The sequence below is a fragment of the Puntigrus tetrazona genome, chromosome 16 (genome assembly GCF_018831695.1).
Source record: "Puntigrus tetrazona isolate hp1 chromosome 16, ASM1883169v1, whole genome shotgun sequence".
Lineage (NCBI taxonomy): Eukaryota > Metazoa > Chordata > Actinopteri > Cypriniformes > Cyprinidae > Puntigrus > Puntigrus tetrazona.
Window position 1 is genome coordinate 18,071,251 of NC_056714.1, and position 26,310 is coordinate 18,097,560.

At 37.5% G+C, this 26,310-nt stretch overlaps 1 protein-coding gene across 1 annotated transcript in view; it reads left to right on the top strand.

Moving 5' to 3' along the window:
• sema6e (sema domain, transmembrane domain (TM), and cytoplasmic domain, (semaphorin) 6E) overlaps positions 1-26,310 on the top strand; it is a 124,630-nt gene that overhangs the window by 73,454 nt on the left and 24,866 nt on the right. The window contains exons 4-17 of the mRNA XM_043260764.1: positions 6,891-7,087; positions 12,234-12,348; positions 12,790-12,847; positions 14,469-14,525; positions 15,313-15,414; positions 18,183-18,273; positions 18,571-18,693; positions 18,780-18,868; positions 19,432-19,649; positions 19,731-19,866; positions 20,662-20,816; positions 21,023-21,196; positions 23,533-23,670; positions 26,187-26,264. Of these exons, the coding sequence (XP_043116699.1) occupies positions 6,949-7,087; positions 12,234-12,348; positions 12,790-12,847; positions 14,469-14,525; positions 15,313-15,414; positions 18,183-18,273; positions 18,571-18,693; positions 18,780-18,868; positions 19,432-19,649; positions 19,731-19,866; positions 20,662-20,816; positions 21,023-21,196; positions 23,533-23,670; positions 26,187-26,264 (1,673 nt within the window). The 5' untranslated portion in view covers positions 6,891-6,948. The remainder of the gene's footprint in view (positions 1-6,890; positions 7,088-12,233; positions 12,349-12,789; positions 12,848-14,468; positions 14,526-15,312; positions 15,415-18,182; positions 18,274-18,570; positions 18,694-18,779; positions 18,869-19,431; positions 19,650-19,730; positions 19,867-20,661; positions 20,817-21,022; positions 21,197-23,532; positions 23,671-26,186; positions 26,265-26,310) is intronic.

Genomic DNA, 26,310 nt, shown 5'->3' on the forward strand with positions numbered 1-26,310 from the left:
CATAGCAAAGGACATTCTTTTTTTTTTCTTTTTTTTTTTGAGCAAATAGTCAGAAGTCAATACAATACAATGGAAATTAGATAAATAAATCAGTCACTTTTTCACTTCAGTTTTTAATATATATTTTATTTGATCAACCCTTCTGTTCAATTCTTTAATTTTTTTTATGTGCAAGTAGTCAAAAGTCTATACACACACAAACACACACACGCACAGATTAGTGTTCTTGTTCTAAACTGTTTTAATTTTTACTATTTTTAATGCTTTTTGTCTCTGTAGTAGTTTCACTTGACTACAGTAACCTTGGCAGGCTCAGGAAGAGAGAAAAGACCAGTGAGGATTCTTCCTTTCCATTTTTCATCTAATCCCAATTGAGGGTCAAAGTGTTTCCTGTCTGTCAGCTGTTTGTCATTCTCTCTATCTCTCTGTGCTCTTGAGAAGACTTTGCCGGCTGCCACACTGGTATTGTCTGCATATTAATATCTTTCTGGGTTACCGCGGTTACCAAAGTTCCCGCTCTTATCCCATCATACACTGATATTGTTCCGAGTAGATTAAAACTTAAATATGTGGCTTGGGATGAGGGCGAATGTGTCTACTTTATGAAGCGTGATAATAGCCCCTTAACTCTGTGCTGTCAGATGTGTGCCTCTCTCTCTCTTTCTCTCTTCCTCATCTGTTCTGCAGGGGCAGACCCTCAATAATTGCCCGACACTCCTTAAGTCCAATTCTAATTTAGCCCAGCAACAGCAGGGTGGTCACTCACTGGAAATCTAATTAGGGGCTCCTGTGTGTGCGTGCGCATATGTGTGTGCGCGTCTCCTGTGAGATGGTGAGTGAAATGACTGATAGCGCAGAGGAAGCCATTTGGATCAGTGTTTAAAACAGAGGCAGAATGTGTGCCAGGAATATCTGGCTTTTTAAAGCCTGCTCCAGCTATTCCTACCTGAATACTGACCTAATTGATTTCGATTCAAAAACAAAACTGGGTAGAGGTTTGTAATCTGTTTATGCACACGTCTGCCTGCTAGGTGACCCCTGGATCATGTGACGATATCATGGGACAGGTCTGTGATAATGATTGGTTGTTTTGGCATAAACAGGCCAACGGCTGCGGAATCGAACCAACAATGTCGTCTTTGTGATAGAAAGTCACACACACACACAAACACCATGATAAGGTTCCCTGCTTGCTTTTCCCCTCCTCTAACTGAGCCCATACGCCGTTTTGTCAATTTATTTGTTTTTCTCAAGAGCTGTTGATCAGTTCCACGCTCGTTCGTCAGACTAAAGATGAACCAGAACGCAGGTTTGTGACTTTTTATATGCAATTCACTTTTTTTTTCTTTCAGCCTTTTTCTTTAGCTCACCAGCTCAGAAAAAAACTGCTATTTATTCCTGTAACTCAAATAGTAGCGCAGGGCCAAGGTCAATGGTGTGATTCACAAGGAATGCATGAAGCGATTATACCTAGAATACTACGCAAGTTGAATAAATGTGTCAGCTAAATGTAAATACCGGTATATTTGTTCCAGTTTGTTTGAGGAACATTAGGGTGGACTTGCAGATTTCAATCACTCGTGGAGTCGGCTCCTGTTCTCCTGCCCAGAGACCCGGATGCTGTATGTGTGATTCAGCAGCAATTAGCCTCAATCTATGTGTGACAAACAGGCATTCAGTGAAGGTTTCTCATCATTGTAGGGTTGAAGCGTATAATTTAAAGTGCTAGTGCAATAATGTAGACTAATCAGCTGTGTTTATCTGCTGACAGGACCTTCAAGAGCATATCCACACCCCTTTTTCACTGAAATGGGGCTGGTAACAGGTGCCTGAATGCCACATTTTCTTTGAATTGAGAACCAAAGGACGACATAACAAAATCTTACTATATAACCAACACATCACATTTAAAGTATTTTTCGTAATTTTAAGATTTTTTTTTTTCTATTTTAATATTCACAGTTATTAGTCATCAAGAATTTGTTTTAAAGGAATGTTTATTTTTGATGTTAGCTAATATTTATTCATATGTGTATATATATATATATATATATATATATATATATATATATATATATATATATATATATATATATATATATATATATATATTATACCATTTAATTGAAAATTAATGTAAAACAATTAAATACTAGTTTTGAAATAATAGCAGATTTTAAAATTCTATGCTATTTCCTTACATAAAAAATATAAAGTAAATCAAACTAAAATTAAGTGAATATAATCACAACATAATGTATAATGTAACTGTAAAATATGCAGTATAATATTTTAAAATTTGCAAGCTGTTGAAGTTTTTTTTTTTTTTTTAGTTTAGATTTAATTTTGAAACTGTTGAAAGAAAACTAACTGTTGCATTTAACTGCTATTATATGATTAATATATGATTTAGAGATAAACTTTAAGTGAGAGTTACACAGCAGTAAATGGAAATTTAAATGTAAAAATAAGTGCGAGTGAAAGTAAAATAAACATACAAATAGCGCTGACTTAAAGTCACTACTATTAGACGTTTACTAAAATGAAAAGGATACATAGTAAGAATATATCCCGTCTTAGTGAATGAATGTCAAATGTAATTTTCCACCTTAAATCTACATTTTTAGTGGAAATGGGACACCAATCACTAGAAAAGGTTTCCCAGGGGTTCCAAAGGCTCATTGAACTCACGCAGGGTTTTTGAATCTTATCAACTCCGAATGAAGATGTAGAATCTCCAGCTCAGTTGGATTCTAGGATCTGTAAAAGTATTGTGAGGGGAAAGTCTGGCCTCTGCCCCTGTTCACAGCTACTTGTGGGTCCCTGACAGCGGGGTTGCTGGGTAATGGGCCGTGGAGAGCCAGAGCACTAATGTGCTTAATCGTGTTTGAAATGACAGAGGAGCCCAGGGACACCAGACTTTATTATGTTGGACCATGTATACAGAGAAGAGACTCATTCAATTTCTGCTTCTGAGGGTGTGAAAGGGTCCCAGAGTGGAAGGAGGAGGGAGAAGGAGCGAGCGAAGTGTGTCCTTTTTCACATGTCACTTGGGACAAAAGGGGGTGAATCGCATTATAGAGCACGTAAGTCATATTTGAATTAAAAATCAGGTTGCTCTCTCCCTTCTTGGCTGACATGATGTTTCCTTAAGCAGGTATTAAACCGCTGATGGAATTTAAATTCAGATTTTAATCGTAATTTTTATCGCGAGCCAGCAGTGATAAAAGCTGGGCTTGTTAAACAGAGTCAACCTGTAAATGAATATAGATCCTTTAAAAGCGATACAACCGCGTAGGTCACACACCATAAAAAGCCGTCGTTCTCTTCCCATCAGGTTTTCTGTGTTGGCCTTTGCAAGTGTTTTTTTTTTTTTTTTTTTAAGTGCTGCAAGAGAGGGAGGGATGTGCGGAGCCCACAGCGAGCCAAGGAGCTGTTGGTAAATCCAAATGAATGTCGGATAATCAATCCTGAGCTCAAGAGATTTCTCCTCCTCAAACTTCAGTGCGGTCTCTTTGCTCCCCGCTGCCGCAACAGCTCTGCCTCATTTTCTGAGGACCCGCAATGGGGCCCACATCGAGCCAACAGAGAGCCAGCTCTGACCCCGTGGAGGAAGCGAGGGATAAGCAGGGGTTTAGTCACATATCGACAGCTGTCTGCTCATCAGTGCTTTGCGTCTCTTCAAACGCCACATGAATGCGCACTGATTAGAAGAGCGAGAGAGATGCAAACAGTTTGCAAACACGCACACACATTTAGCGTGTGCCACCTGCCTGGAAAATTGGAGGTAAACTACTCGGTATACTCTATAAGAGTTTGTATCAAGGAGAGGGTGACACTTTTTGTTTTTTTATGAATTAATTTCTTTGGAATGTCTGTTTTTTTCTGCTTTTGTTGAAGATGAACCCCATTCATTTTTATTATATGGACAAGAGCTGCTTTTGCATTTTACTAAGGTACTCCTTTGTAAACGTAAATGGTGAATTTACTAATTTGTGTTGCAAACAAAAGGCTTATTGGCTGTTCCATTACTGAATTATTAAACTCTGTTTGGTTTCAAACTCAGTGCGCATTAAAAGTTTTTATTTGAACTGTCAATAGAGCAGTTTCTTGAGTCTCTACATTATTTATGTCTGCCAATAGTTTTAATAGGGCTTTGAAAGATTATCTACCCATTCTTTAACTAATGTCAGATTGGCGACCCATAAATGTCTTGTCAATGTTATTGATTAGCATCTGGTATACGGTCAACCACAAATGATTGTTTTCTTTGTGAAGGATAAATGCTGTGCTGTCTTAAAACTTGGATGAAAGCTTTTCAACCGAGAATCATTGTGCCAAGACTTGTAAAGCGTTGTTGGAACCTGGATTTGTTTTAGGTTGGCTGTGATTTGCAGAGCTTTACAGAGACAGAGAGAGTGAGCTGAGGGGAAGTAATTAAGTCCAAATCCATTTAGGTCATTTAATTAATTGAGGGACACGTTCACTGGTTTCCCGGTCCTATCACTGTTCACATCAGCCTTGAGTGCTGATTGAGATGCCATTTGGAGCATGTATTAATGGCAGCAGAGAGAGCAGCTTGGAGGAATGGGCTGTCTGGTCTTATCTGCACAACGTCGCTGAGGTCTCAAACTTTTGGGTTTCTAAAGAGTGCTTCGCCCTGGGGGGAAAGGGACATCTTTATATTGAAAATTATTAGGACAGAAGTTTGTTAAGGATTAATTTGATTCCTTTGCGGGTTTTACATATCTTTGAAGTTCTTCTTTTTTTGGATTTGTTCTAAACCATAACCTTAAAGTGGCCATGAAATGAAAATCTATCCGTTTTCTAAATGCATGTTATTGATCTTGTCATTAACACATTTTCTTTCGTGGTCTTTTTTTCATGACTTTTTATTTTATATCGAAATCTATCCCAATCAGTTTTTTTGCCTAAACTTCGCTTCTTCCTCACAATGAACTGCAAATGATTGACAGTACCAAGCCCTACCTCTAGCACAACTTTTTTTTTCTTGTATAATAATCCCTTGATGTACTTCACAATGTGGAAGAAACGATATGCCATTACTTCCATTTTTCTAGACACTTTAAGTATTGAACTTTAGTTTGTAATTTATCTCACAGAATTTCTGCTGTTGGTATGAATGATACCTCAGATCACGTTCGGGAGAGGTGTGCTCGTACTTTTCAAAGCATTCTAACTAAAGTTTAGCAACCACCCACAACCTTGTAACATCCTGGCACAACTCTTTTTTTTTTCCTTGTCAGTATTTTTTGTGAAAATGTTATTGTTGGATGTTTTCCACACTGTATTCATTAGTTTTCACATGATCTCTTCCCCATCGCCAATTCCTTGAAAAGCAAGATGACTCTGGTTTTGGTTCTGCAGTCACAAGACATTCGGATGGTATAATTTGTGCTTATGTCATGATCCTTGTTTGTTTGTGTCCATACAAAAACGACCCCATGATCCTTTCAGCTTCAGTCTGGGAAGGATGATGTCTCATATTTTGTGCTGTATTAGTTCTAGAAGAGCGTGTGCTTTCCTAAGTGTGTGTATATGCTCCATTAGAAGCACACAGCCCTGTCTCTGCACTCGGTTCTCTAAGTATAGCTAATCCATCAGACAAAATGTCCAATTATATAGCCCTGACACCATGTATCCTTATGTGGCCACATGGGGTGATTAATACTGATCAGGCTTTATGTAAGTTCAAAACTAAAAGGTTTTTGCCTGGGAAATAAAATTTAAAAGACACAAACTCATCTGTTTACCAAAGTAGCGTTTCTACATCGATTACTCGGGCTATTTAAATATTGGTTTAGCAAAGATAAATGTGTTTTGTGTTTTACAAAAAAAATAGAAATTCAAATTTAGAATTTTCCTTTTTTTAACCAGTCATCTTAATAGTTTTGCATGTTTCAGACTATTAGTTTTAAAGCACATTTTTGTTCACATTTTTGATTGGCCACCGCTTTATTTCTGCATCCTAAAGTAAAACTAGTTGAGAGTCACTCTACTAGAGGGCAGTCCGTTCTTGGGCCATTGTATCATGTAGAATAACCTGATGCCAAACTCATTAACGTCAGTATCTCAGTCCATTATGAATCTAATACAAACACTCAAAGCGTACATTAATAATTCATCCTATTTTCAGAAGGACTCTTTGGCAGGAGACTTTCATTTTTTTCCATTGCCCTGAAAATAAGTTTTTGATCCATCCCCATCGGCCTCGTGTAAAAGCTGACAGACTGAGACGGCATCCCAGCAGCCTTTGCGGTTAATTGAGTTAAGTCACCTGTGAAAGACTGTACAGTTTGAGTCAATGAGCCAGGTGTCCCAAAGGCTGGGGTCCTTATAATATAACCTATTGTGTTCTCGCTCACTCTGTCCATCTTTTTTTCTTTCCCCATCTCCATTTCTCCATTGTTATGTTGGGCAGGTTAATAATCAGTGTGACTGCAGGATGCTTGATTATTATTGTATTAAAGGGATATTTCAAAGGGAAAATTCTTTAATTATTTGTTTACCCATCTGGCTTATCTTCTTTCAGAAATAAGAATTGCAGTAAAAGTGATGCATATGACTTATTCACTTCTGGAGTAAAAACAACCATTTTACAACACTTTCCGAAGCTTAAAAAGCCTTGGCCCCAATCGTTGTAATTGTTTTGTAAAAGAGCAGCTAGTGCCATTTCTAAAATGTGTCCATTTGTGTTCCACAATCATACAGATTCAAAATGACATGTCAGTGAATTTCACAATCATCCAGTCACATAGAAGTTGTTGAGTCAAGTGTTATCACAAAAATCCTTTTTACTGAGGTCGCAGTGACCATTTTTTTTTAAAAAACAGCTATTGTTATCATTGCTCTCTTTTTTGTCTTTTCAGGTGGTGTTCTGTCTGCTCTGGGTCATGCTGTGTGGCTGACTTCTATGCTCTAGCTGAAATGAGGTTGGTGATTTTGGGGTCGCGGCCCCTCTTGGCCTTGACCCTCACACTCACCCTCACCTGCCTAAAACATCTGTGCCATGGTGCGACACCCTTTCCTCAGGACCTGGAGCCCATCAGCACTGTTGGTAGTGAACGTAAGTAAAAAAAAAAATGAAACCCCACTAGTTCCTGAGATAAAAGTGACATTATTTGACGATTTCTTTTTAACTTTAGTGTTGAAACCCCAGTTTGTTTTCATATCTTCATAATTCAATCATGGCATTTGGAATTGTGAATACTTTATCTTGCAAGATATATTGCAATAGGCACATTAAACCGTACCCGGAGTTTAAAAGTAAACCGCCTGCCAAGCAATCAGGTCTTGGCAGGCGTAAAGTGTTTCACACGCCAAATACGTATATCAGCAGCCATGGCTGCCAAGTCCATCCTCACTCCACCTTCCCGTTCCCAGCCCTAATCTACCCCATCCTGGTTTTCCACTCTATGTTACTCCCCAGCTTCCAAACCCACTGGGTCTGAGAGAGCAGCTTCACTCGGAGCTGCTGTGAAGTTGTTACTAATTGGCAAATAAAAACTCTACACAGTCTTGGCTGTGTAGCAAACAGTAGGGTGTGGAGAGGCCAGCTCAATTGCAAATGAAGTGTGATAGAAGTGTTTACTGTTTTAAGCTGAGATTTTGTGGACAATTCATTTTTATACAGTCCATACCACCCAACACTATATTGTTTGTAATTCTTTAGGAAACCGAAAAGTGTTATGTTATATTAAATTAGTTGAAAGTGTGGCTTAGTGGGAGGGATTTTAGCCATTTAGAAGTGAATTGATAGTTCAGTTACTGAATTTAAGTTAATTTAAAGTTGCAAACAGTTCAGTCAATATTAATTGTAAAGCAAATTGCAATTCAAATAGATTTATGGACCAATTTTAACCAGAAAAGCAACCCACTTTATATTAGGTGGCCTTAAATACTGTGTACTTAAGTACAATGCACTTATTGCGGCCATATTGTATTTGTGTTGCTACTGAGGTGGGATACGGGTAAGATTAGGGTTAAGGTGTAATGGATGGGTCAGTAGTGTAATTATAAATGTAAGTACAAAAATGTATTACTAAAGGTCGATTGATGAATAGATGGAAAATGGATAGATAAATGGACAGACTAATACAGGTGGGTGGATGGATGGACAGACATATATGACTTTCTTTTCTTCAGAGGTTTTCTATTATTATTAAGGCTATTTTTAAAAAGACTATTTTTAAACATTCAGTGGAAATCAATAGGAACTTTTACTGTTTGGTTAGAGCTTTATAAGATTTGTGCTCCACAGAAGAAGGCAAGTCATACAGGTTTTGGAATAACAATAGTGTGCAAATGAACTTTTAGGTGAACTGTAAGTTATGTGGCTACTTTAAGTTGAAATCAAGCTTGTGGTCCCATTTTCACTTTTGCCTCCTATCATTTTAACTTTAAAAACAGAATTTCAGCTTGGATGTACCATGATTGACAGGGGAGGCTCGGGGGTCATGTTTGAGCAGATACGAGAGCTCTGCAGCGTCCTTTGTTCTGCTAAAATGAGTGGACCACATTTGAGAGTGCTGGACTCAAAAACAGATACTGAGCCTTACAGCTATTGGTGTACAGATAGCTGGGCTAATAGAGCTCTCCAAAAAGAACATCACACGAGTAATGAGACCCATTTATCAACCATTTCCACCTGTGTGTGTTTATGTGCTTGCTGTATGTGAATGTGTATGTGGTTTTATATCCAGAGACTTTGCTCTGTTCTGCAACTTTTACACATTGTAACCTTTACACCTGTTAAATGGCCTCGACCGCGTTCACAATGTTGCTGAATACAGTTGTCATTTCTCTTCAGAGTGCTGAATCCTGTTCTGTTTCATGGAACCAACTGTAACAAGCAGGGGGGTTTTGTTTGTGCTCGTTAAGATAATGCTTTGAAGCAACATGTTCAGTCTGAACTGTAAAGTATGGGTTTGTTCTGGATGGTGGGAGCAGCCACAGTGCACAGAGACCATATCAAAATATGCAAATGAGTCAAGACAGGTACCTCGGTTCCATTGATTTTATTTTTTTTTTTTTAACAGCAGTTCAGAGGAACTGCCAGCGACTGGCATCACTGAATTAACAACTAGTTGTTCAGTTTGTTTCTGTACACGCGACACATATTTAATTTATAATGTGATTGTGATTGCCACTATCTTAAGTTTCAGTCGTTGAAAATGATTTTCATTGTACAAAAGTGAACTGAACAGCTAGTTGTTAATACAGTTGGTGCATTTGCATATTTCGATACCAGTCTGTCTCTTTCCACCATAGATGGTCCCATCAGCCCCGCAGTCTTTGTGCAGCCCACACATTACAGACAGAAAGAGGCAGTATCTTAACAAGCTTTAACAAAACATGGTGTCTTTTGTTGTTTACACTGTTGGCATCCATGTTCTTTAGTTGAGTTTGTTAAACCTGTGCTACGAATGGAAGTTGTCTCATGACATACAGTGTGAATGTGTTTTATATGTGGGTTGACAAATAAAAATTGGACTGTGTCCTGTGGTCTGACAGAGCAAAAATGTAGGAAAAGAAATGTAATGCATAAATAACATGCGAAAAATTCCTTCATTCTTAGAGTTACAAAAATAGTTTTTCTTTAATGTTAGAGGGGTTTTGGACACACTGATAAGTCCCATGTGCTTAAGACACTGTTACTTAGTGAAAAGATTCATAATATATTGGTAACATATCAGTTGTTGCCCGATTTTAGAAATGTAAAAAAAATACAGATATTTATCTATTGCCGAGATTGTATGTTTAACTGTACTGCGGATTTCTTCTTTTTAAATGTAGGTTTCTTTTGTTCATTGTTCTTCTAAAGTTAAGATTAAGAGAACAGTAATAATTTAATAACCCTATTAAATAAAATTATTAACACATCTTCAAATCAATTTCCATTTTTCATACTATATGTTCCCTAGTGAAAACAAAATGTGTATTTGAAATACATTTATTTTATGCAAAGTGTACTACAAATAATTGTTTGTATTTATGTGCTAAATACCTAAAAAGAAGTTAAGTTTAGTGCACTAGCTATACACAAGCTACACTTTAAATATCTTTATGTTTATGAAGTCCAATATTGTTCAAAGATGATACAATCTTCACCAATATTGGCACTAAAACAAATTTTAAGCTTAATGTTATGAAATCTGTATTATGCAAAACTAGTAATCCAAAAAGAGTTTAATAGTAATTTGTATATCATGTTAGTGAATATGTTGCTATACTTAGTATGAAATTAATGTTTTAAATCTTTTTTTAATATTTAAATTCATGCAGATTTACATTATTTTAGTTCCTAGTATTTAATTAAATTAATTAAAATTTGTATAAATAATATACATTTTAATATTACAATTTAAGTAAATAAATCTCACTAAAAATAATTACATTTGCTTTCAGCCATGTCATGAAAAAAAATCTCTAGTGTTATTTACACCTGTCATGAGAATAAAAGCTTTATTTTAAGTAATCTTTTTATCCAGACACCATTTGAACATGTGAATTAGACCTGTTGGTAAATGCTGAAATACACTACATTGGCCAGATGTTTGCTCCAGTTTGCAGTCTGGTGGAGTTGATGCTAGTTGCCAGCCAGCAGATTGGGGGCAGTTAGAATTGACAGATTCCACAGAAGATCATGTTGTGCAAGATATATCAGACATGTTTGACGTTTTGAAGCGATTTTAGGACCCATGTTTTTGTTTGTCATGTTTCATGACTTGAAAGTTTGGTTACACATTATTTTACTGTTACATCTATTAGTTTCTTATCTATTAGTTTCTGCATGCATATTAGTAGAATTTTAGTCATTTGTTAGTGCTAATTAAGCAAATATTAATGCCTTATTCTACCCAACAGCAAATTAAGAATGAAGAATTAAGCTACCGAAAGTTTGATAGTGAATGATCTCTGAATGTTTTTTTTTTTTTTTTTATGGCTTATTGTTTCAAAATCTAAGTACTTATTTCCTCCCTTTTAAATGTATAACTGCAGTTTGGTAGAATAATCTTGAATTCTGAGAATTCTAGAATATTCATTCTCATGCAGCGAGTTCACGCAGTGATTTTCAGACTTGTCATGTGGATTGAATTTTCTTTTCTCATATCACTGGTTCATTGGCTCTGGCTCTATGTTGAGATGGAGACGCTCTGGGTGATCTTTATTGAGTGATGATCCTGCCGAGATCAGATGATGGTGTTTACTCAGTCAGTGTCTTTGAGAAGAGAGTAAAGTTTCAGCTCCAGTTTAACCCTTGCGTATTTGTTTACTGTAGTTCCTGAACATCAGAGCGCGGCCACCTGTGGTCTGCCAAGCTCAGGAGATACACTAACAATACACAGCTTCATAATCGCTCAGTAACTAGTAACAGGAATCATTAAAAGGCCCAGATTTTCTTCTCACCCCAAGGTCATGTTTGTCACCCTGTGGCTGCTACTTTTGAGCATTACACAGTTTCCAAGCAGACCTGCAAATGAAAAACCCCTGCAGGTCATTGTAGACGTCTCTGCGGGTCGGAAAATGTTTTGTGACCCACTTGGCCTCTGAGAGAAGAGCATGCCAAAGTGACTCATGACTCATCTTTGACATTGTGCTAGAAATTAATCTTTTTAAGTGTAAATGAGATTAATTAGCAGATGATGTTTGCGAGTGTAAACACTTATCAACATTGCTTGCAGCAAAATGAGATCTGTAATATGAATCATTATAAACATGAAACAGTTTTTGATGTGTGGGGGCTGATATTTTTAATTTATTTTGTCTTTGTTTTTTTGGTATTGATCAAGATCTCTAGACATGAGACAGGAAATAAATGGATCAAACCAGACTAAATATTATTCATCAAATTAATTTTTTTAACCAATGTTTAAATAGAAATTAAATGTATTTTTATTTTGTATTTTATTTTTTATTATTATTATTATTGTACTTTTATTTCAGGCGGAAAATTTGTGTATTTAATTAATTTTCAATTAATTTGCATGTATGAATTTATATTAAAATGTTAAAAACGCTCAAAATGTTATTAATATAGTGCCATGAATAGTCCTAAGAAATATAGAGATAATGCGTCGTACACATTTACTCATTGTTAATTAGTTAATTAAATTCAAATATAAAATAATCCTTCAGGTGCATCACTGACATTTCTGGCTGAGCATTTCCAGACGATTTTAACCCAGTTTTTTCTCTCCCTCGTCATAAAGGCACCTACCTGTACCCCAGTTTCCAGGGGAACATGTCAGATAACGACACCGCCAGACTGGGGCTGGATTTTCAGAGGATGCTGCGGATTAACCACATGGTCTACATTGCTGCGAGGTATGTCGTGTCAGTTCAATCACACGCTCACGCTGCACACAACACCACAGCCACACACATTTCAAAAGATTCAAGATGCGACATCGACTGGGAATTCCAGACCTCCCGATCGGTACACACTACTGCTGTTTCTCCAGACGCCCGCAGCGATAAGACCCACACACTAATGATAAGAGTCGTGTGATTGGGCCAATCAGTCTCATTCAGACTGGATTGCAGACAGATGGATGCCGGCTCGCTCTCTGACACCTATCTCACCCCTTCTATTTCCTCTCTGTCTGTCTCTTCGGCACTCATGCTGTCCTCTGCCCCTTTCATTTCAGCTCAAGGTGTTATTGGCACCGTATTGTTATTTATTGAAAGAACTGGCAAAAAGAATCTCGGTTGCTCAAATGCTTGATGAGAATATCGGCGTTCCTGTCTCTCTCTGTGTCTCTGTAGAGATCACGTTTTTGCCATTAACCTCAGCGCTTCAGCGGAGCGTATCGTCCCCCAACAGGTAAGCTCACCTTTTTCTCAACTTCTTGTTACAGCCATCTCTAATGTTTTTCTTTCTCTCAGATCAGTGCCGTGAGTGCGTGATGTCGGAATATTCACTTTTATTCGTCTTTGGGGAAGGACCATTCAGAAATCCCATTTTTCAAATGAGCAATTTTCTTTATGGCGGCTTTAAAGGACGAATATTCTACACTTTTATAGCACTGTCTATTTTTCCCTGAGGTCCACTTGAAATGTTAGTCAAGGTCTCTAACACAAAAAACAGACGTAATATAGTTTTACAGAACCATTTCCCACTTTGTGTGATGCTTGGAATTAAATAGCCTTTTTATTTATTGTACATTATGTAAGGTTTCTATAGGTTAATGACCAGTTGTGATTAACTAAGCTCATTGAATATGAGTTTCATTTACTGAAAAGCCTCTTCACGAGACTGAATCATAAGGGGTTTGACAAAAAACTGTTTTTGCTTTTGTGATTTTTCAATTCAATTTCATATAAGCTGAAATACAGTGATTATAACCTGCACAATGATTATTACAATAATGAATATAATTATGACAAAAAAGCATGAAATGCCTGTATCGCCCTGTTAAAATATGGAAAAAAAATTTGCCTATCACGCATCAGAACTCTTGACCTCCTGTATCAAAAATAATACTGCAATATTTGCATTGATTATGAAATTCTTAATTTGGAAATATCACATATCTACATATACATATATTTCTGAATCTTTTATTATTTATTCCATTCTTAAATATACATTATACAGTATATAATGTGAGCAAAGGTTTGAGACAGTTAAAACATATTTATTCATTAAAGGTGCATAATAGTGAATTGCTGGCTTCACATAAAATAAATGGAAAACATTTTCAGGAAATATTATATATATGTATATATATGTGTGTATATATATATATATATATATATATATATATATATATATATATATATATATATATATATGTATGTGTATGTATGTGTCTGTGTCTGTGTGTTGTTGTTTTTTTTACCTTATTCAAGTTGTTTTTCCTAAGAGACCAATCGTTGCTGTTATTATGAGTTGTTGAAGTGTTAGCTTGTTTGTTTTAAATGAAAATAGAAATCCTGTTTCCTTTTTATGTTGATGAAGCGGTCTGCTTATGGAGAGATCACTCTGCTTTTCGCCTTTTGGGTCTCTCTGACATTAATATCTTAACTGTTGAGAATAAGATGTCACTGCAGCAAATAGTTGAGTTTGTGAGAGTGTTGTTTTTAGCTTGTCATGGTATGTGTGTGTGTGGGTGTTGATTGCCTGCTGTTCCTGTTGGGTGGGCTGACATGGGGCGGCTCAGTAAATCTCTGCAATACAGCCTGACCTAATGACACCAGCAAGCACCCAGACACACACACACACACACACACACACACACACACACACACACTCATGAACACAGCTTGTTAACAACCTTAGGGACCCCTCTCTTCCTTCTTGATGCTCAGTGCTCCTTGTCTAACTCTCTTTCCTTCTTTTTTTGTTTTTTGTGTGTGATGCTTATTGAAGTAAATGAGATTTTCCCTTTGCAGCTGTTGTGAATAGCGAAGAGCCCATGATTGTGTGTTTGTTTGTGTGGCAGAAACTGACATGGAAGACAAAGGATGTGGAGAAATGCACAGTCAGGGGGAAAAACAGCGTGAGTACACAGCCCTTTTATTTCACTTTCTCCCTGTAATTGTGTTGATAGAAGTCAGCAACTGTTGCGTTTAGTGGTTATTAGTCTCGCATAGCCAGACCTTCATCTAAATGGCAGGTCTGGTCTGCAGCTTATTCGGGAAAGGAACGGCCAACAAAGACAGAAAGAGACCACATGACTGACATATAATGTGACCAGCCACATTCTGCAGTTCGGTGCCGATTAGAGGCAGATTTATGTGAAATAAATTATACAGTAATAGGCTGCTGTTCTAAATATTGGCACATCATTCTGTATGAACAGTTTTGCAATAAACTGTGAAGAAGATGTAGCAAATATATATATAGGTTTGAGTTATTTCTCGTACATTATAATAAAAATAGCAAAATATATGGACTGATTTCAAATGAAATATTTACATGAAAATAATTATCAGTCACGAAAACTGTTCTTGTTTCTAAAAGTTGGGTCATGGTAGCCAATCAGTCACTTTCCTGTCTTGTGGTCAGTAAACGGTCTGGTGATTCTTCACAGGTGGCTTCATATTCATATTCATATTCATAGTCTTTATAATATCATTGTTGGTTTAAGACTGAGTTGCAGGGAGCGAGTCAGATCCTGGAGCTCAGCATAGGGATTATGGTAATTTGTGTGTGTGGAAGTGAAGGAAAGAGAGAGTCGGTAATGATGCTCGCTGTAAGCTTCAAGATGAGTCAGAGTGTGTGTGTGTGTGTCATTCAGGAGTTATATATAGTGTGAGTAAAAGCCAGTGTCTTGTCTTTCACAGGATGAGTGTTACAACTACATCAAAGTGCTGGTGCCACGTAACGATGAAACTCTCTTTGCTTGTGGAACCAATGCGTTCAACCCCACATGTCGGAACTACAAGGTATGATGAGTTTATTTCTGTCACACGTTTACACGCACACACACACTTACACACAGTTAATACCTCCTACAGATGCACAGATTTCTAAAGCTTCCCTTTGCAGAATCAGAACTGACAGTCTGCATGCACACGTTTACCTACATTTGTCAGCATTAAAATTAATTTGGATATTAGGCCTGTTCAAAAATGTATATACCCTGCTCCTCCTCAGAAATGAATACATATCCTGTCATACCTGTTTACAAGATGATTTTGCTGTGAGGGTGTTCTGTGTTCTCCCACCAACACTGGCTGCTGGCTAAACTAAGCATTTTTCTACAGTTGCAATGAGCAGTTTTAACGCATATTAGTCAGACATTAACCATTTTTTTGGAAAATTCCTAAAAGTTGCTGGATGGCAGCACTAAGAGGCAAGTAAAATTATTAAAATGCACATACAAATTAAGGTGAAAAAGTTTTATTCAAGGAGAAGTCATGCACATAAACTGCAGTAGAAATGCATGTACTGAATAAATTCCCAGTTGCGTGTTCTAAATGTCGCGTGTCCTGGTTATAGGCTGCTATTATTTACAAGAATATGATTGCTTGCTGTTATTATTATTTCTTTGTAAAGGATACGAGTGCTTAAACTATCTTTGAAACACATTTACTGAATATATTCTTAGATATCGGACAAAAGCGATTTGGATATCGGAAAAGTCACGTGACTGATTATTTACTCAGATGATTGGCTATTCTTTCACTTGGATGAATGACTGCTATTTGATATACATAAACTATGATAGAGTAGATGTATGATATAATGAATACATATTCATTTGTTCAATTGTTTCCTTTTAGCTAAGCTTTTCAAATGAATCATTTTTAATAATTAAAATTTCATTTTTAAAAAACACCTTGAATCAAAATGACTCTTTTTAGTTTCTTTTTTAATATGTCCATAGAATAAATTGTCTTCAAAATTAATCACTGTCATAGGTTTTCACTAACTCGGTCAATCCCACTCGACTTTTGTATTGTGTTAATAATCTTGAGTATTAGAATCACAAAGACTCTTTTTACTGATTTTATTTAGTGCTTGCACAAATATACCAAATCGCTAGTTTGATGTGCAATCAGGTCGTTCCTATGATTGATGGTTTTCCATCAACATTAGCAGAACAGTTCCTGAGCTGTGTGTGTGTGTGTGTATGTGCATGACTGTGTGTTTGTTTGCCAGAGAGCATGTAAATCTGACTAAACTCCCGAGGAGGCCAGCAGGGAGTCAGCTAAACTCTCGGATGAGGCTCTGCTCTCAACTTTTCCGTTTGAGGCTCTTTGGAGATCCTGATTTATGCACCTTACCCTGAAGGCATCTTCCCTCCATGTCCCTCTCTTTCCTCCTCCTCTCCGCTTCTTTCTGTGTCTGTCTCCATTTCCCATGCACACAGTCTCGTTTTTCTGCATCTCTCCGAGGAAAAGGCCGCTTTGTTAGAGCCCTGGAGAAGGACGATATGTCACGTCGTGCAAATCATGTCGCTCAGTTCCTCTGCCTCGTCTCCTCACGCATTCTTTCACTCTCAACTCACAGCTTGAGAGGTTACACATTAACTGTGGAGAACTTTCTGGAAAACTGTGCAAGGAGAGGTTGAGGAGGAATAGTAGTTTTAAGACTTGGAAAAGTTAAATTTGCCATTTTAAATGATTTTTTCCCAGTGTCTATTTGTGGTAGTCAATAGCGTATAATATTAACTATTATCTTATCGACATCTGTCAGAATTTTGATATTGTAGGATTGAGCTTATTCGTGTTTCTTTCAAAGTTATAAACGGACACACAAAACAAACAGGCACACTTTCCTCGATAGAGTTGTATAGATGGTCACTCATTGACATAGAACCAATCCAGTGCTGTTTCTGCTTTAAGTCCCCTCTATTCTTCTCTATCCCTCTGATATACAGGGCAGTGTAAGGGCCGGTGAGCTTCAGCTAGTTCAGTAGGTGTTAATCCGGTAGGGATGACACACAATGTGACCCTGAATACCAGAATGCCCATAGGACTCTCACAGCTGCACTGCTAAATGCATTTGTGCCTGTGTGTGTATGTAATCCAGCCATCTTTGTGAGGACATCTCTAGCCCTGCAGGGTGAATATCTGTGTGGATTTGTACACATATATGTATGCATCACTCAATACAGGCAGTTAGCATGCTGTTTTTTGTGTGTGTGCGTTTTGTTTTTCTGTGATCACCACAGGTCGGGAGCTTCTGCTCTGCCTCTGACTAACAAGAAAAAACTAGCACACTGTTCACACCTACAGCTCCCAAAGAGGAACAAAACAAAACAACCATGGAACACACAACACCCACCGGTCCACAAACATTTATACAGCACTAGATTTCAAGCTCCCAAAACAGTATGCAAAAACCACCAAGCAGTATTTAAAACATGCCCTAAATGGTATTTATATTGACACTGTAAAAAAAAAAAGGTATGTTTTACCAGCAATTTCTGAATGAAAAACCAAAAACCAAATATTTGTACTGTAGATGTAAACAATTCAGCAGATCATCACAATTCTTTTCTCAATTTGTTCTTAACAAAATATTAAAGGCATAATTCATCCAAAAAAGAATGTTCTGTCATTTAACTTGCCTCTTTTTGTCCAAACAGTGAAAGTCAGTAGGATCTAAATAAACAAAGAATTGATTCAAAATGCGCCTGTGCTGTATTTCTAGGGTTCTTTAGTTGGCTCACTGTTTTTTGGTTTTTTTTTGTTTCTCTGGTCAGATGTCTTCTCTGGAGCAGGACGGAGAGGAGGTGCTCGGTCAAGCCCGTTGTCCTTTTGAATCCCGCCAGTCCAACGTTGGCCTGTTTGCCGGTGAGTTGGCAGAGCACCAGCCGTCTGGGGAGGAAGACACAAAATCTCCTATAATCTCACTAGTGTTCCACTGACATTTTACAAAGCGCAGGAAGTCGCAGTGAGACAGCAGTGATCACAGAAGCACAGAGATTCAATAGGGACATGCAGGAGATGAGACGAGTCTCTTTTTTTTCCCCCACTTTGTACCATATACACACTAAACTGAACTGAGATTAGCTCCACTGTGTGGGGTTTGTGATTTTTATTTATTTATTTATTTATTTATCAATGCTTATTTCTCACCTCTCTTCCCAGGCGGTGACTTTTATTCAGCCACAATGACAGATTTTCTAGCAAGTGATGCAGTAATTTACCGAAGTTTAGGAGAAAGCAGTTCTGTCCTGCGCACCGTAAAATATGACTCAAAATGGCTACGAGGTGGGTCACCTGTTGTTTAGATACCTATATTTATTTTCTGTATAATTTCAGTATTTGTAAGTTTTTTATTGTGTCTGTTTATTTAGAGCCTCATTTCCTTCATGCCATTGAGTATGGGAACTACATCTACTTCTTTCTCAGTGAGATTGCAGTAGAGTACACCACCCTTGGCAAGGTCAGACAGTTCATTTTTTCAATATACTGCAAAACAACTTTTGGTCATACTTTATATCACACTTTATTGAGGTACTTGCATCAAAAGTAAGTACAATGTACTTATTTTGGTCATTTTGTATTGCAAAATGCTGCTGGGTGGGATACGGGTAAGGTTAGAGACAGGTTTGGTGGTATGGGTAGTTTTAAGGTTTAAGGTGTAAGGGATCGGTCAACAGTGTAAATATAAATGTAATATCAGAAATTAATTACAGATGTAATTACATTTAGGTATTTTTTCAAATATAAGTACTGTGTAAAAACATATATGCACACAATAAGTGCATTATACCTAATGAGTAATCTAAACGTATTAGGCCACCTAATATAAAGTAGGACCAAAATTTTTCTTAATCAGTAGTAGTTTATTAAGGCAAAACTTATACTTAATAGCGAGAATTGAATCTTAAAATAAAGTGTAACCCTTTTTTATTTTCAGGTAAAGTCAACATGAATACTATTTGTCAATGTAGGTCTGAAAAATGTCTCTCACTTCTTTTACTTTGTCTTATTTGCTTACACCAGGTGGTGTTCTCTCGGGTTGCTCGCGTGTGCAAGAATGATAACGGCGGCTCTCCAAGAGTTCTAGAGCGCTACTGGACGTCTTTCCTGAAAGCCCGGTTAAACTGTTCAGTTCCGGGTGATTCATTTTTCTACTTTGACGTTCTTCAGTCATTAACCAATGTCATGCAGATCAACCACAGGCCTGCGGTGTTAGGCGTCTTTACCACTCAAGCCAACAGGTACGGAGGCTCACCAAAATACAATTTTGTAATTCCATTTGTTTAGAAAAAAAATGCCCAACAAAGGTTTTATCTCCTTAGCATCACCGGTTCTGCCGTATGTGCGTTCTACATGGACGACATAGAAAAAGCGTTTAATGGGAAGTTTAAGGAGCAGCGAAACAGCGAATCCGCCTGGACGCCAGTTCCTGATGAACTGGTGCCCAAACCACGGTCAGTTCCACAGCTTAATCGCAATACAAACAATCCAATTGATGCTAATTTCAACAAATACAAAAGTAATTATAAATGTATAGCTATTAATTGCATTAAAACAATGGAGTGTAGTCTTCAAGCATTACATAGTGAATAATAAACGATAGAAAACAGTGAGTAATAAGGAATAAGTAAATGCTGTTCTTCAGAATTTTATTCATTAAAAAAATCCTGTAACAAAAATATTAAGCAGCACAACTATTTTAGAAGTGATAGCAAAAATAAATGTTTGAGCACCACATTAGCACATTAGAATATTTCTTAAAGATCATGTGACGTTGAAATAATGGCTGCGGAAAATTCGGATTTGCTTTCACAGGAATAACTTTTGTTTTAAAATAAGTCTTATAAATACAGTTATTTTTTAAATTGTAATAGTATTTCACAGTATTACTGTTCTTACTGTGTTAGTTTGAAAAAGTAAATGCATTATCCTTAGAGTAAGATGAAAATCACACAAAAGCATGTATTAATAAACGAATCAAATATAACATGCCACATATACACAAGTGACACAAAATAGACTTCCTCATCATCCGTGATATGCCTGGACCTGTTCTCTGGAGCTGTGACAGCAGCCTGTTCGGCCCGATGGACTCCGAAAACAGCTTTTATTTAACAGTGGCAGATGGTTGGAATGGTTCTTGTTAATTGTATGTGTGTGAGCTGTTTTTGCAAATCATTTCCATGAGCCTTCATGGGAAAAGTCTGTGCAGGTAGTAGTCTATTGTTTTTTTCTCTCGCTCTCTGTCTCTAGGCCGGGTCCTGTGCTGGTGATGGCCCTGCTGCTGGTTATAAGTCCTCCACAGATTTCCCTGATGAAACTCTTACATTCATTAAGTCTTATCCACTAATGGATGAGGCCGTGCCGTCTGTCAACAACCGACCCTGCTTCACACGAACCACCAGCAGGTACGCACACACATGCTCCAACAGAAGTTATAAACACAGCCACTCATTATTTTAGCTCTTTGTTTTTTTAACATCTGCATCTCTTTCTCCAGAGGAGAGACAACTGTTGTTGCTCCTAAAGAATAAATAAGCATTTATTGTTGTGATGGAAAGACATGTTTGTGATTTAGTTTTTTTTGACTAATTTGCTGATGTTTCTGACGTAGGTTCAAGCTGACCCAGATCGCTGTGGACACAGCAGCTGGCCCATATAAGAACTACACCGTTCTGTTTCTGGGCTCAGAAAACGGACGAGTCCTAAAGATTCTCGCCAGCATGCACCCAAACTCCACCTACAGTACGCAGGTTTTGGAGGACATAGATGTTTACAACCCCAACAAGTGAGTTATATTGCATGCATACACTGCGACATGATGTGTGTTGCTTTGTCTGCCCACACTAAAATCTGAAAAAAAATTAAAAAAATTTTGTTGTTGTTTAATATGCAGCTGTACAGCGTTTTGGATCAGTAGGTTTTCACTATGGCAAAAGGGCTACTGGCATGCACAAGAAATGTATTTTTAATGACAACTTTCAGCCATTAAAGACATACCTACTATGAGCTTTTGGTAACCAATGATGTATGTATTGTTGAAGCCATAAAACTTCCTTAAATCAACATCTTTAAATCAAAAGTTTAATATTTTTTCTTTGTATTTGATTCATTCCTTTTCTCATAGTTTTTTTTTAAATTGACAGTGTTTCTTGACTGTAGTTCACAGTGGTGTACCAATTCACATTGTAGCTGGTTGATTTAGTTCATGAATTATAACTCTTTATCAGATATCTTTAACCCCTTATGGGAGAAAAAAAATCCAAAGCCAAGGCTGCTGATGGGATACTAAGAGACAAACAGGAAACAAAAGGGAGAGGAGAAAGGGAACAGGACTGGGAGAGGATCTCAGACTCGAGTTGCCAGAGGCACAGCTAAGCCATATGTCAGAGCACTGCCCATGAGGCTACAGCTCTGGTGCTGATCTGCATTTTGATAGTTTATTCTAGAAACACATGAACCAGACAAGCTTGAGAAATGGTGTGAGTTTTTTGTGTGAATTGAGACGCAGAAACAAAATCGGTGTTGCGTTTGTCAGATTTTATTGATTATTTGAAATATGTTACCAAAACCGTATTGGAGATTTTTTTTTATTCAAGGAGATAAGAGCTATACCAGAATGGCTGCCGAGTGGACTGACTTGCCGTAAAGGGATTTTAGGTCGACTCAGAGCAGGAAACCAAGCAACAGATAAAATGACACTTGAGCAAACATAACTTCACCTAGAAGGTTCTTTACAAACACCTTCGCTTTCAACTCTTTTCATGCACTACACACTCATTGACAAGTCTCAGGCAAATATAAACATGTACACACACAACCCCAAACTCAATGTCGACAGAGGTGTTTGATTAAGAGAGAATCTCTCCTGCAGTAAATGGGACGGATGATACGTGTGGAGCTGTAATTGTACTCCTGGGATCTCGCCCATGTTTGTGTTCCTCTTGTGTATCTGACAACCAGCCTCAACTCCAGCTGAGACTCACAAGTTCCACAACAAAATGTGACCACATCTTCGTGCAGCATTGCTCACTTTTTCCCCTGAAAACCCCTCCTCGTGTAAAGGTTAGCCTTTGGGAACGACACTTTACATGATGCAAAGGATTTATTTTGATTATTACAGATACTGAGGAAGATGAATTACAGTCAACCTTTACGGCATGACCTTCTTCAATCAACTCGATGGGGGTGACTCATCTGTGTGACACATATATTGGATTTCATTCTATATTGGGTTTTTTTATATTGGGGATTGCTTTCATTCCTTCCATTAGAGAGAAAGGTCTACCCCCGACCCTTCTTTAAAACCACTTTCAATATCCTTTCGAACACAAAATAAGATAATAATCCAGACCTGCTCTTTTCCATAAAATGAAAGCAATTTGTGATCAAGAGGACAAGGACTACCATATTTAAAGTTTTAGTATTTTTGTTATTTATTTATGTTTAGATGGAATTTATCATTTTATATTGCTAATCATGTTGGTACATTGAAGGTCACATTTTGCATTGCATTAAGGGATACAGTTTTCAATACACTGTACTTTTTGTAGACATTTTTGTGAAATTCACTGGATAATCCAGTTATTCCACATATTCAGAAAATGTCTCTGTTGCATTCTTTTGGAAGTCATATGATAGCATGCAATTCTAAACATAAGCTTTATTAATATTAATGTGGCCCTATTATGCCACTTCCAACATTGCCCACATTTGCATAATTACTGCCTATGTTGTACGCTTTGAAAAACCTGACCCCACCCACAAACCTGTAATTTTACTGATGATTGCTATACATTGTAGACCAGTCGCAACAGATTAATCATCTGACCAATCAGAGCACAGTAGGCTCATGGAAAGGAAGAGGGGTTCCGAGAGATTGAATCTCAGAACTGCTTCGAATTAATCGTTTAAGAATCACTAGAAAATTAGGGGATATTAAACACATATTTTGAGAAAACAAAAATGTTTTTTTTCACCTTACATGCATATAAACCTATAGGAGACTCCCAAAACAATATTAGAAAATGGCATAATAGGGGCACTTTAATGTTAATGTGTACATTTAAACTTAAACTGTCATAAAAATGGCATACCAACACGAACCACCGTTTCTCTCCTCAGGTGTAATGTGCGTGGTGAGGACCGAAGGATTCTGGGATTGGAGTTGGACAAGGATCATCATGCCCTGTTTGTGGCGTTTTCAAGTTGCGTGATCCGCGTTCCACTCAGTCGCTGTTCAGACTACGGCGTCTGCAAAAAGTGAGTGACATGAAATCCAGACCCACAATCATTTCCATTAAATATGCATTACATCTGAGAGCACTTAATATATACAATGCTGACTACATCTTTAAGTACCTTTTGCTATTTTAATCACGTAAACACTTAAGTGTTACTATCGTAGAGTAGTAGTTTGAAACATTTATTGAAGATGGAAGCAGCATCACAAACTCTGTTCACAATGCAGTGCAGCAGCTCAGTCCTCAGAGAAAAATTTATGACAGTCGTGCAAGAATCTTCTAAAAAGTACTATGCGCGGGTTCGCTTTTGATCTATTATGGATAACGTTCGCCATAAGTGCACTGAAAGCAGTGTATGTTTCCAAAGACAGGCATTCTTAAATGCATTTAAATTTAAACACAGATGGATTTTAGAGGGCAAAAGGTTTTAGCTCGTAGCCTCGTAGTTACAGAGATGGGTCATCACTGATGTAGACGTGTTTCCTCCATCACATGCTGCAGTCCTCGAGCCAGCATCACCACATGCTTCCACTACTCACACGCAAATAAGAGCCATCTGATTGGTCACAGGCCAAAGCACAGCAAACTATTCTTTTTCTTTTCTCCACACAGCTGTAGTTTGAGCAAGCCGATAGACTGTGTTTCCTTATAAAAGATCTCCAAATCCTATCAGGGAATTTCAGTCCCAATTTCTTTCCAAAAACAATCCTGATGTCTGATCCAGCCATGTCTTAACTTTTTACCAATCTGTTAGCTCATGCCTGCTCAGCCTCAGGAGAAACACTCACACGGGATTCTCTGTGGACTTGTGAGAAAACATCTCTTTTTTTTTTTTTTTTTTTTTTTTTTCCTCTCTGTTTTTTCACTCACTGAATTGTTTTCACATACCCTGAGTGCTGGATGCAAAAACAGCTGTGTTTTTTTTTTTTTTTTTAATTTTGATAGGTTTTTTTATCTAAAAGAACAAAAAAAGTTTGTTGTGGTCAAGGAGCAAAATTTTGGTCCTCTATGTTTTCTGAGTTTAACACGGTGTAATTTCTGTGCATCATCAAACTTTATAAATAATGCATATTTTTATATAATGTACAAAATACATTATATAAAAAAGCAGATTTACTTGTATTATATAAAATAATGTTTTTAACAGTTTCTTCCAAACTCTATGCTATTGGTCGGTCAAACAGCTAGCCCCACCCCAAACTCACACTACTGGTTGAGCCGCTGTTGCTATATCAGGCTCGTCATGATGTGTCACTTTTTCAAGAAAATAGAGCTACTAAAAGGATACTAAGAGTTATGTATTTTCTTTGTATCTTGTTTACACTTTTTTTTCTATTGAAACTGGATGTTTGTATGGGAAGTATCAAAGGGTTCGTGAGTATTTGTTTTTTTTAAAGCCAGTAGTTGGCTAACTAATGCTACTTGCTAGTTGGCTGCAGGTGGTGGTACTTCTTGTTCTAAAGAATATTGTGTAGTTGTCAGTATTTTTTTCAGTTCTCCCAGAAGAGATTATTTATCCTTTGTTTGTAACTCTTATATTATTCCAACCCATAAAGATAGCCTTAGATGCTGACATGGAAATAAAAATAAATAACTACTGCTTAAATGCAATGAATAATGGGGGTTTACAACATCAAACTGCATAACAGCCTGTAAACTAAAATAGCTGCCATCGGCTGTCATTGAAAGCTTTGCAAATTGCAGTTAAAATTTGGAATTAAAAATAAGATGGCTAGTATAACCAAGTTATAGCTAAGTATTTTTGTCCATTTTTAGTAGGTCATTAGCATATAGATGACTTTAAACCTAATAGACAGACTAAAAGTGACCCAACTTGGTTTGCTTTCATTTTTTCATTTAAACTAGGATAAGAGAAAGTATTTCATCATTTGAACACATCTAACCTTTAACAATAGATAAAGTGCTAAAGCATAGCGACCAACAGGCATAGCATGAGGAAATTAACAACCTGTGAAGAGGAAAAAAATAGCAGAAAAATGGAAGTGACCCCTCTCTTTCACTTTAACTCACATCTAGTCACCTCACACATGCTTTTTTTTGTGCTTTTTTTCTGTCTTTCTCTCTGCTCCTCTCTCTCTCTCTCTCTCTCTCTCTCTCTCTCTCTCTCTCTCTCTCTCTCCAAGCAACTCTCCGTTTCTACCATGTATCTGAATCTCAGTTGGCCTCTGGCAAACACAACACACCTGTCAATCATGCAGCACAAATACACACACAAACACACACACACACACACCTGAATATACAGCAGTCAGTCACACTCTTTCTCTCTCTTATTTATTTTTTTATTTTTTGCTCTCAGTCTGAGTGTCTGACCAGCGAGAGGCAATAATGCTTTGTTATGGAGATACTGTGTCTGGCTGTCCCTTCCAGCTTGTCACATACGCTTGGAGAGAGAGGGGAAAGGGAAATTGGGGAGGGAGTATGGAGCCAGTGAGCGAGGAAAACACACACAGGCTTTCCAGCACATGTGCTATGAGTTAACCGTGTGTGTGTGTGTGTGTGTGTGTGTTTTAGGAGCTGTCTGTCCTCGCGAGACCCTTACTGCATCTGGCTGAATGCGGGAAACTGTGCCACAGTGGCGCCAGGATTCAAGTGAGTTAAAGCTACATCACATGACCCTTCTATTAGTCCTGCCACA